Source organism: Morus notabilis, unplaced genomic scaffold (assembly GCF_000414095.1).
Source record: "Morus notabilis unplaced genomic scaffold, ASM41409v2 Scaffold938, whole genome shotgun sequence".
Lineage (NCBI taxonomy): Eukaryota > Viridiplantae > Streptophyta > Magnoliopsida > Rosales > Moraceae > Morus > Morus notabilis.
In genome coordinates, this window is record NW_010358420.1 from 83,811 (window position 1) to 96,358 (window position 12,548).

The 12,548-nt window shown below is 34.6% G+C and overlaps 1 protein-coding gene across 1 annotated transcript; it reads right to left on the reverse strand.

Annotated features, from left to right (window-relative positions):
• Positions 1 to 685: 685 nt before the first annotated feature.
• On the reverse strand, positions 686 to 8,661 carry LOC21390697 (cysteine-rich receptor-like protein kinase 26). Its single transcript, XM_010092460.2, has 7 exons — positions 7,005 to 8,661; positions 6,763 to 6,885; positions 4,792 to 4,916; positions 4,452 to 4,662; positions 4,091 to 4,328; positions 3,678 to 3,831; positions 686 to 1,098 (listed from the first exon to the last, which is right to left on the reverse strand). Exons 1-7 carry the CDS (start codon positions 8,518 to 8,520, stop codon positions 763 to 765), a joined length of 2,703 nt encoding a protein of 900 aa, XP_010090762.1. The 5' UTR covers positions 8,521 to 8,661; the 3' UTR covers positions 686 to 762.
• Positions 8,662 to 12,548: the final 3,887 nt, after the last annotated feature.

Consider the following 12,548-nt stretch of genomic DNA (forward strand, 5'->3'; position numbering starts at 1 on the left):
GGTGAACTTTGAGCTTAAGTTGGTATGATCCATATGTTACCTACTTTTCATGGCTTTGCAGGAGAGGATCCAAACAAGCACCTCAAGGAGTTTCATGTAGTACGCTCTAGTATGAAACCAACCAGGGTCTCTGAGGAACAAATTAGACTGCGAGCCTTTCCATTTTCACATAAAAACAGTTATGACTCAATATGAATAATATTACTCAACATGTAGGGCTCATTTGGTCATGATATGAATAATATGGATAATATTACACTGGCTAGGCAAGGCCTAGAATTATTTTTGGGGCAACATATTTCCTTCTCATAAGGTTTATATCCTCGTTGGCATGTATCTCACACATTAGAATGAGATTGGCTCTGAATACCATTAGAATTCCTGAATCTTGCTGAGATATTGTGCGTTTGTGGCCCCTAGTATTCATAAGCAAATCTACGCAAGAAAGTCGAAAATGCTTCTGCGTATAAGGTCCAAATAGTATTTCTTCCAGGTGCATGATTCTACAATTCCTTCAGCACAGGAACTAGGATAATTTATAAATCTCTTACAAAAACTTTATTCTCATAAGACCATTGCAAGCCATTAAGCTTAATAACAAGAGAAAAAGAAAGAAAGATGAAAAATTAGGGATCCAGCTAAACTGTACTATATATATGTGCGTCTTTCCACACTTCATGAATTGATAATAAAAACATGACAAAAATGAAATCCATAGTTCACAAATGATTCAAAATATAAAGACTCAAGTCCCAAATGATACTAGCGAGGATAGAGTTCAGATATTGATGCCTCATTTCTTGAACCTTCAACAGGACCACTGCTGGAATTATTTGATCCCGAAACATTAGATGCTAATGACATGTTTGGTCCTTCCGTACTTCGCATATAGAATGCTGGTTTTGAAGGAACTGCTAGAGTGAGAGACCGACTGATAAACATGAGAGCAACTGAATTCATGGTTGGTCTGTCAGTTATATTTTCTTGTACGCATAGCAATCCAATATGTATGCATCTCATTATTTCGCTTGTTGTACCACCTGATAGCGCGGTATCTACTATATTTGAAGCAGTTCCATCCTTCCAATTTGCCCATGCCTGAAATATTGTCAATGTGAAAGAAGAGTATATGTAAAACCCATGGCTTAAATTGAAAGCAAAACTACAAATTTGGGTTAAAATTTTAATTTTGTTAAACTTTAATGCAAACATTTATGAGATTGTGGTAAATTTATGAATTTTAGAAAGCTGGGGGCTAGGGGGGGGAAAAAACCTAGAAGCTTCCCACCTAATTTTTCTTCTCTCTGTCGTCCCCTCACTCTCTCACGATCACCTCTCTCTCTCACTCATTCAAACGCTCACGCTAATCTCACCCGCCGCCATCCTCCGGCCACCCACAGCCCCACGCGCGGGCCCAGAAGAACCGCCGCCCTTCGAAACATCCAATACCGGAATGCCCTGGCCCCACTTGCTGCCGGCGCTTCGGAAAAGCAATGGGAAGCCGCGACCCTCAAAAACTTCGGTCGCCCGTTTCTCCGTCTTCAGACTCCTGCTCCTCTGGCGAGCTACCCCGTTGAGTTCCCCTCGTGGAGAGGAACAAAACCCATCCCTTCATTGCTCCGATTGTCGCCGGAAACTTTTCGGTGTACCATCGGCTTCTGCTTCGGTTTTCGAGCGTTTTCCGGCCAATCGGACATCAATCGGAGAAACCGACACCGGATAAGTGTTCCTCGCTTCGAGACCTTCGATCTAGCGCCCCCCCCCGCCGTCCTCCGTCACGGTCAACGTTGGTCGATTCCGGTCAATGGCGGGTTTGACCGATCAACGGCGGGCCCGAGGCGCTGATTTTCGAGAAGTTTCCCTGTCCGATCTAATTTTTGACGTTCCGGACGTGTTCTCGACATTCAAATTGCAAGACGGGACTTCAAGACTTGAGATTGGCGATCAAAGTTCGGTCTTCTTATTTTGGTAGGAATTTGACTGCTCTTTTTTAATTTTATATTGAACAATTTTAGTATTTATATCTTGATGAATTATGTTTTATTTGGCATTAGAAATTGATTCGGGTTTTATTGTTATTGTAGATGTTGTTATTGTGATTGAGATTGCCTATTGCAAATTGATGTTTTAGTTGAAAATATTATTTTGATATGTTATACATTGCTCTGGTTGCGCGTCTTGCAGCTATGGCGCGTGTCGGAAATATTTTTGAAATTGTTTCTTACAGGTTATGAATTCACGGTTTCCTGAAAATTAAGGCATTATGCTGTCGAAATTTCCTTAGGAACTAACTATGGTTGACTGAGTCAGAGGACTTTGAGAGTGATTTGGTCTGTCCTTAGATGCAGAAATGCTATATCACCTTGGGCATTTGTTAAATTACTAGAGGACTTTCACCATGTAACGGGGTGCTCATTTGTTGAGCACAACAGATATTTACTACCGTAGTAGTACTATTATAAGACCTCGTTCATTTCACCGATTCGAGTTTTCAATTCTAATTTTGCTACCGTTAAAAGCTCTCATAAAAAGTCACATCCAACTTTTTCTGCTGCAGTTAAAAGCTTTCATATAAACACGAATTATAAACTTAAATCGGCAAACTAAACAATGCCTAAATATATGGACTCTCAATGGGGTGCTCATTTGTTGGGCACACCGGCATTGTCTATTATGTTAGTACCACTTTCTATACCTTACTCCTCTAGGACTACCTAACGGTTACCAAAAAATTGGTACGCGGACTCTTTCACGGGTCATTTCGTTTCTCCTCCATTACTAACAAAAAGGAGCGTTACTGACACTTTACAAGTGATAGATGTTTGATGATCTAACTGATCAGTAAGATATGTTTTGCTCTTGGTGATATTCATAATATTTTGGGAATTAATTTGTTATCATTTGTGATGTTTGGTTTGGGTGAGTTTTTATATTACTTCTAAAGTGAGATTGTTATTAGTTGTTATAGATTCCTTTTTTATATTTATTAATTTATTATTATTGTATTTTTAGAAATCAAAGTGTTAATCAAACATTTTATTTATTTTAATACATCTCTGTTTACTTTATGTTTGTTGATTTAAAATTTAGTAGTCGATATTCCTATTGGGCTTCTGCTCACCCCTCTTCCCTTTCAAGTGGTGTTCAATGCAAGCTAGACCGTCAGAGTAGCTAGATAATTAAGAAGTTTTGCAACTATTTCCTGGCAATATTCCTAAGAGAGGCCATGGAATATCTATAGCATAAACTAGTTATCTAATTATGTATTCATATTAGATTTTAGATCGAGAACCTTATGTCTGTATTGAAATATGCTAAATATAGCGGATGTAAATTCAGTGATGCAAGATGGACACTCTTTTATGTTATCCTGTATTGAAAAATCTATGTTTGACAGGTGGACACATCACTGTGGATAATATGGGTTGAACAGGAAAATCTAAGGGTATGTTTCGAATTAGTATATTTGCATCGGAACCACACTCTAGGAAAACTTGACAGATTTACTACTGACCCCAGTTTTGGGTGGTGATGATATCAGTCTGCATTTGAATTATTAATTCTATGAATTGATTTCAATTAGCTACATAAACAAGCTAGTGATCACCCGCTAGTATTAGGCTCATACTTTTGGACAAGTTAAGGCGAAAATGTAAATTAAAGATATTTGTACTTACATAGGTCAGAAGGTCCTCCACGTCTTCTCCATTCCTATTAAGAGAGCTATTCTTCTGTCCACTCACTATTTCCAGAAGTAAGACTCCAAAACTAAACACATCAGACTTAATAGAAAATTGCCCATGCATTGCATACTCTGGAGCCATATATCCACTGTAAATAAAGATAAATTTAATTAGCAATATAGTTTTAAATATTGCAAAATTTTATGTTTCTTATATTCGTTCGTGATTTTGAATCATAATTCATGGTTTTCTATAGTGTTTTTCTCTCGTAAAAAACACACGTAAAATGAGAATGGTTCTGAATCATAGTTATGAATCTATGAACTAAACATCCACTTAGTTTTAGTACTGAGTTGATGATCACACAAATTAAGAAACGGAAAATAAGATGTAGAACATATGCTTACTAGGTCCCAACGATTTGACTTGTATTGTCTTGCGTCTGATCAAACACAAATAACCTTGCCATTCCAAAATCTGAAATCTTAGGGTTCATTTCTTCATCTAGCAAAATGTTACTAGCTTTGAGATCTCGATGGATAATTCTCAAGCGGGAATCTTCATGAAGGTAAATCAATCCACGAGAAATGCCTTGAATACTTTTATAACGCGTATCCCAATCAAAACTAGGACGCTTGGTTGGATCTACATATATAATAAAAATATTGTTAAATATTGAAATACGTTTGTTGTATTAGGACATGAAATAATATACCAAACTAATGCAATCAAACAAATTAAAAGACGCATTAATATGCACATATTTACCAAAAATGAATCTATCAAGGCTGGAATTAGGCACGTATTCATAAACGAGAAGTCTTTCCTTTTCCTTCAAGCAAAAGCCAAGGAGTCTGACTAAATTTCGGTGTTGAAGCTTGGCAACTAACACAACTTCATTTTTAAATTCTTGATCACCCTGGCTAGAAGTCTTGGAAAGCCTTTTCACGGCAATATATTCTCCATCTGATAATTGTCCCTGAAAAATATATATAATATTAATAGTAGACAGAACAAAGTCAAACTCGCAATCAAGATATATTAGCTTCTTCACAATTTAAGATTAATCACACATCACTCGTTCGCCATAATATAATAATTTTTTAACCTTGTAAACCGCTCCAAATCCACCTACTCCAAGCTTGTTTTCTTCTGAAAAGTCGTCTGTGGCAGCTGCTATAGTGTCAAAATCATATAGCAAAGATTCCGCCATGATAATATCCTCGGAATTAGCTACATATATGGAGAACAAGAAATTTATTGGTAAGGACTCGTTTGATAAGAATAAACCAATGCAGATGGAAAGAATTTCGTCTCTTTATGTCAACGGAATCCTGAAGCACCAGATTAGGTAGTTGAAAAAAAAAAAAAAAAAAAAAAAAAAAAAGTACATTTAGTTTTCAAGTACATATAATATGCTTGTACATGCGTATTTATAACGGCTTAGTTACAAAATGAGAAATAAACTAAGCCTACATTTAAAATTTATGTTAGTAAATAATTTATTAATGTATATAAATTCATAGGCTTTTTTATGTTTTTATTTTTCATGTGTACATTTAGTTTTCAAGTACATATAATATGCTTGTACATGCGTATTTATAACGGCTTAGTTACAAAATGAGAAATAAACTAAGCCTACATTTAAAATTTATGTTAGTAAATAATTTATTAATGTATATAAATTCATAGGCTTTTTTATGTTTTTATTTTTCATGTTTTTAATTTTCAAGTAAGCGACAAAAGTGTGATTATCATTGTGGCTAAATTTGTTACTAGATTTTATTAGCTTACTAATACAAGATAAACACAATTTAGTTCAATTTATCATCTGAACACAAATTGAGTTATTCATAAATCCTCTATTTATAATGTAAATTTAGGATTTACCATCTGAACACAATTTTTGTTCCTTCATCAATCTTGAATTTACACGGTAAAGTCAGAACTTTACTAAGATAAACATACTTTAGTTATTCTCGTAATCTAGGATTTACCGTATAATAAAACCAAAATTTACTACTAGAAAACGAATTGTGTTATTCGTAAATCCTTGATTTACAGTGCAGATCTAGGATTTACTGTTAGAACACATATTGTATTTATTCATAAGTACTGAATTTAAAGTGTAAATCAAGGATTTACATTTACTTGATTTACTAATATAATATAAACAAATTTAGTTCTCCTTGTAAATCCGGGATTTACTATAAAAATGCAATTTATGTTCTTTCATAAATCATAGATTTACAAGGTAAATTTATGATTTACCATCAAAATACATAGTGTTTATTCTTAAATCTTAGATTTACTGGGTAAACAGCGAGGAGATAGAGAGAACATGGAGAGAGAGGCAGAGTAAATTTTATGATTTCATTTTCTTTTTTAATTACAGGCTTTTTTAGAATATTAAATTAGTGTACATCCAAATTTACACCCATTAGGCCTATTTATTAACTTATTTTAAATCTTGACCTATTTATTTTTATTGGCCTTTTAATTATGCTTATTTCCCTCAATCTTCCTTACATAATTATACCTTATAGTTATAAATTTTTCCTAAATTTCTTCTATTTTTTGAAACTAAAAAATATCTTTTCGATATGAAAAACTTATTTCAGTTTCAGACTGTGCGGTTTATAGATGAAAAGTGGAACGAAAAAAACAATACACTAAACAGTTCTGAAGAACATTGTAAACATTTAAAAAATATAAAACTTCAATAAAGGATCTGGAATTTCTATCTTATTAAGTGTTCAATTATATATATATATATATATATATATTTAGAAATTTCCTTAAAAGAAAAAATACTCTTCAAAAATGAAGTCAAACATATATTTATCTCTCTCTTTAGTTTCTTTTTTTTTTCATCCACAAAATGCGAGAAGGGTGAAATTAATATAAATTTTTAAATTTAAAGAATACTTTAGTAGTTTTTAAAAATTACCTTAAAGAAAAACTAAAAAGATCAACATTAAGAGGTTTATTTATTTACCACAAACTACCAACTGCCAAAAGAGGAGCCTGACTTCTAAAATGAATGGAACGCAACAGCAAATTACCAAATCTAACTTACTTCTTAGCTTTTCTTGACCAGGCTTCCTCAACTTTAAGAAAATGCATACGCCGACGAGCACCGCGACAATAACAGTTGGAACAACAGCAGCAACAACAGTAATTGTTGTTTGATTACTCTTTCCTGCAAAATAAATGAGGTCATGCGTGTTCTTATTAATTAGCAGCGCCAAATTGCCTTTTCTTTTGTGAGGACATGTCCTATAGAAGAAAAAGAAATTAATAAATAGAGCACCACGATACCTTCTTTAGTTAACAGTACTGATGAATGATCATCATCTGTAGCTGCATAGAATTGTGTCACCTCGTACCTCAAATTACAACTGGGTTTCAGAAGTCTTGCCCCATTAAGTCCATCGCAACACTGTGGAATGAACAAGTTAGCATTTTCGAGGCAATCACTGCACTGTTGCTTGTCCAGATCAGGAGTACACTGTGCCGTCGCATATATCTTTTCGTAGCCTGGAACGGTAGATTCTCCCGATGCGTACTTGCTTAGAGAATCCCCCGACGCAGCCGTACTAGTTAGATTGTTCAACAAGGGCTTAAGCGTAAGGCTGAACAGATCTCGATTCCACACTTTATATTTGCTCTTAACATTCAACCTTGGGTCATCGATTTTGACTGAGAATATGGACTTGTTAGAGAACCGCACCATACAACGCTCGTGCCATAATACGGCCTCCCTTCTACCTGGGCAACGCCTAAATATGAGCCTTTCACTTGAGGTATTGACGCAATTACGGCAATCTTCCTGTGACAGATCCCCTCTACACAAGGCAATTGCGTAAACTCTGTCCGGAGTTTCTCCTAGAGAAGAATTGTAAAACCCGGCTTGATTTTGGGTGTTGTTAGAGGAGGAGAAGGAGAATAAGAGACTTTTGAGACTCTCCTCGTAAGTGCCAATACTAGTGTCGTTGCTAACGTCGGAACAACTCCAGCAATACTCGGCCTCGTCCGTACAAGTGCCGGCAGATTGTGGTGCGTCGTTAGAATCGTAGAAAGGTCCGGATTCATACCTGAGATTACAACTCGGTTTCAAAATTCTCGCCCCTTGCTTTCCTTCACAACATCCTGGAATCATTGAGGTGGCGTTTTGTAGGCAGTCACTGCATTCTTTCTGGCTCAAATCCGGGGTGCATTGAAGAAGCGCAAATATGGATTCGGCATCCGGCACCGTTACATTTCCATGAGCATATTTTTTCAGCGAATCACCCGATGAGGCTTTATTTGTTAGGTCATCCAGCAACGGCTTCAGTGTCTGTTTGAACTGTTGTGCGTTTGATGTTGGTTGCGGGCTCGGTACCTCCTTGCTCGGTTCCTTTTCCTCAGCAGAAAATATCGAGTCCCTCGAGCTGTAACGTAGCATACATTTCTCATACCATAAGATTGCCTCCTTTCTATTGGGACAACGCTCCAGCAGCCCATAATTAGAATCGTTTAAGCAACTTTGGCACTTTTCTGCCGTGAGGTCTCCTCGGCATAGGGCGATCGCATTAACTTTGTTGGGGTTTTGTCCCAAAGAAGTGTTGTAAAAACCGTTGAAGTTTTGGCCGTTGGATGGCGATGAAGATATGGAGGTGAGGAGTTTGTTGAGGTTTTCTCCGTAGATGCTGGTGGCACTGTAATTGCCAACATCAGAACAGACCCAGCAGTATTCGGCTTCTGACGTGCAACCTTGCTCGGCGTCATTGGGAGTGATCAGATGGTGTATGAAAATTGAAAGAGTGAAGAATATTAGTGCTCTTGAGGAACTCATTTTGATTGTATAACGAAAGAGGTATGCCTTAAATTAATTGGTTCCTCTGGCTTATTTATTAGCCAAATTGTCTCGCCAGTCGTTTTCTACAAATCTCCTCTGGTCTTTTTTTTTCCTTTAAAATAAGTCTACCCCTGGAAATGCGGCCAATTAGGAATTCATGGTACCTATTTATGTGTTAATTATATAAATCCTATGAAAAATATATTATTATGTTGAACGTACGTGCGTATTTTGGCAATTACATTGCAATATGAGGAGATAATCTTAAACTTTTGTTTTGAACACCCTAAATCTCATCGAACATTATTTTGGTGATTGTGTTGGATTTTCTAACCCAACATTTTCGGCATGAGAAACAATAGCCCTTTTGTTCTTCTGATTGAGCCCCATTTGACAAGAAGATTATGTAATAACAAAAGTCCTCACTAAAAGTCCTCACTAAAAGTCCTCCACAATGCTTTGTTGCTTCCCGTGAGGATCGCACTTAGCATTTCGTCCACCCAGCAATGACGAGGAAGTCTATTCCCATAATCCTCCAATGGGAGAATTTTACGTCTTCCACACGTCCACCAAGTTTGTTGTCATTTCATTCACACTTCACCTCATTTCTCCCTCATCAATATTGGCCGTGTTTGACCCGACTCCCACTTTCTCACTACTGTCCATCCATATGTGGGGCATTGGCATTTACAGATAATTTCCAGGTCATTAAAAATTCTTTTTTTTATAAAATAACAGCTTGTATTTGTAGTTCTTTCCTGCCAATTTAGAAGTGGGAATTATTGGCAGCTGCACTCAAGAAAAAAAAACAACTTTTATATAAAGTAGTTAAGTATTTGGTAAATTGTAATTTTATAAGTGTTATTGATTTTAAAAATGGTATATTAATAGTGTTGAGTAAATCGTAAAATTAAATTGTCATGAGTGATTAAAATAGACATAATATGAAGATTTAAATATACATTAATACATACTTATATATTTGTTCAACTCCTTTAAAAAATGTTAAAAAAAACTTCCTTTAAAATAGGAAATATTTGTTTAATTTAAAAAAAATTAAAAAACCAAGTCTTCTTCTTCCTTTTCTTTTTTCTTTTTTTCTTTTTTCGTTTTTTATCATTAACTCTTTCTTCTTCCATAGGTTTACCGGCAGACCAAAAAGAAAAGAAAAAAAAATCCAGAACCCTAATCCAACCGCTCGGCCAAATCACCTACCCTGTCGATTGATTTTCTACCTGCTTCCCCGTCCGTTGAAAGCTAATTTGAGGTTTTTTTTTCATTGTGTTAATTTTCAAGTATTCTCTTTTTTTTTTTCTTTCTAAATCTGTTGTTCGTTATTTTTGTGCATTTTTGAGGATGTTGTTGTCTGTTTCTTATTGAATGGTATAAGTAGTGTATTGATTTCACAAAAAATGGAGTAATCGAAAGTGGGTGGATAGAAGAAATAATCTAACGTCATTTTTAACAACAGATAAAAATCGTTGTTATATGCCTCAAATATTCAACAACTCGCGATTAGACAATGGTTCTCTTATCCGTCATCTAATCTTTTAACAACGGTTATTAACGGTCGTTAAATACTAAATTTCTACTAGTGCAATAAGCTCGGGTCCCCCACCTTCTCACAAAAGAATAAGCTCCCCCCTCCCAAATATTATCCTAGGCCTATATATAATCCGGATTCAATGAGCATATAATATTTGACCAAAACACACACCATTCCAAATTGGCAATATTCTTTCTTGGTTTGGAAGATGCTCAGTTTTCATTTCATCACCCTAACAACCTAACATGCGGTCTCTGAACCATTTTACGCGTCAAATTTGAATGAGTAAGTGTGATGTAATGTGTTCATGGCTTCATTTGAAAGCTTCCCTTTGTGCTTGAAAAATTGTTTATGTTTCAAAATAACCTTACCTCAGCGACTCAACTCAAATGGAAGGTTAAACAAAAGATATACAACCCAAAAGAAAAATAAATTACGATGTTTGATTGATTTTAGATGCGATGCCCCAAGTTTTGTTTTATTCCGCTTTATTGTTAATGATGGTTTCCCAGAAAATATAGCAGACGAGTTGTAAAGCCTTTGGGGTGTAAGGTTATATTTGTAATAAAATACGATAATTTAAATATTGGGGTGTCTTATTAAAAACAGGTGTCAGTAATATTTATCTGTAATTAATTACATGACATGGTTTAATTAAGTTTATGCTTTTTCAGCTGTGGTTTCCATGCTGCGGACCGACCTACTAATGCACTTAAAACCACGTAGGTGTCTTTAATGGACTCAAATTTATTGTATAATTTTAGTGTCTTAATTAATATCTAATCAATTAAATTATTTTAACATCATGTAAAAATTTAAATTACCTTTTAATTTATTCTCTTATGCTTATTATAAAATGATATGATATGATTTAATTAATTAGACATCAATTGAAAGAACCATCTCTAATATGCTTCGTAAATAAGTAAAAAGAGACCCAGCCACCTTTTTTATTTTTCTTTTCCTTCTCCTACTACTTTTAATTGTTCCACTTTATGCGTGTCCGACGTTCTACTTTTCACATTTCGATAAGGTATATCATAATTTTCACGTCTTATATTGCCATCGTTAATTCATAGGACTTTTAGGCGAAGACTTTGAATCTCAAGCCCTTATTCGTTTCACGATTTTAATCACAACTGATTACATTTTTTACTATAATATTTTTTTATAAAAATTTAAGTTAAACTTTTTGTGTTATATTTTTTTTTATAAATTTATTTTTCAACTCAAAATCATGAAACAAATTAGCCCTGAGTTTTATTGAGTATATTAGTCTTCAAGCTGACAATTACATTTTTTATGCATATATGACCGTATCGATATCAAAATAAATATTTATTATTTTTTATGCGTATATGACCATATTAATTTTTAGCTCTAAAAATGTATTTTTTGGACAATTTGTGAGGGTGGACGGTTAAAAATCTTAATGGGAAAAGAGTAGAATGAAAAATAAAGATAATTTAAAAGTAGAATGAAAAATAAAGATATTTTTTTCTTTCAGAAGATAAAGATTACATTTTTGTTGTCAATTAATTTTGAACCAATTAACATCCAAGATACTATAAAAATTAATTGGTGGTCAGATTTTGTGCACGAGCTCCATTCATGTAAACTAATTGAAACAATGGTAAGAAAACAAACCAACTCTCAACTAGATTGTAAGAGAACAACCTGAATTTTTTTTTTTTTTTTTGGCTAATAAATTCGATTCATGCTTCTGTTTTCCAACAGAAGGATTTTGCATCCTGAAATTGTCTGCAAAATGATCAATCCATCATCATATATGACGTAGAGGGCCAATGACTAAATTTGGATGATTATGTTAGTATCGGGATCGCGGAGAAATAAAGAATAAACAGAAAATAAAGATAGTGAGACACGGAGATTTATAGTGGTTCTCCTGATAACTCATGGTACGTCCACTGTAGGGTCTTTGGTAATTCCACTATGAATATTGATGAAGAATACAATGGTGATCTCCACAAATGTTGAGAGAATACTATAGAGAATACTGAAAAGTATGTAGAAAATGGTGGAAAAGCTCCTAGAATGCTTGAAAATGGTGTAGGCGTGAAGAATATGCATGTAGCCCCTTCTTTGGTCATGCATAGGCTGATTTAATAGGCCTTGATTGCTGGAAAAATCATATAGGCAATTTTCCCATTTGACTTTTGATTGAAGATCCTTGTAATGACTGAGAAAATTCCAGACTTTAAATAATACAATTTATTTATTTAAGCCAAGGATTTTCCTAAAAAATATTATGTGACTGAAGGATTTATGGAATCAATATATGTATTCCTAAATTCTGTAGCAGATTTCATGTTAAGTTCATGTTTTCGATCAAGTAAATTCGATCGATAAATTCTTGCCGTACTTTAAGGCGGAATAATTTTCAGTACAAGTATAGTTTGAGAATCTTAATTTCAAGAATCTCCAAACACAGCATGATGTTAGTAGCGTAAAAAAAAAA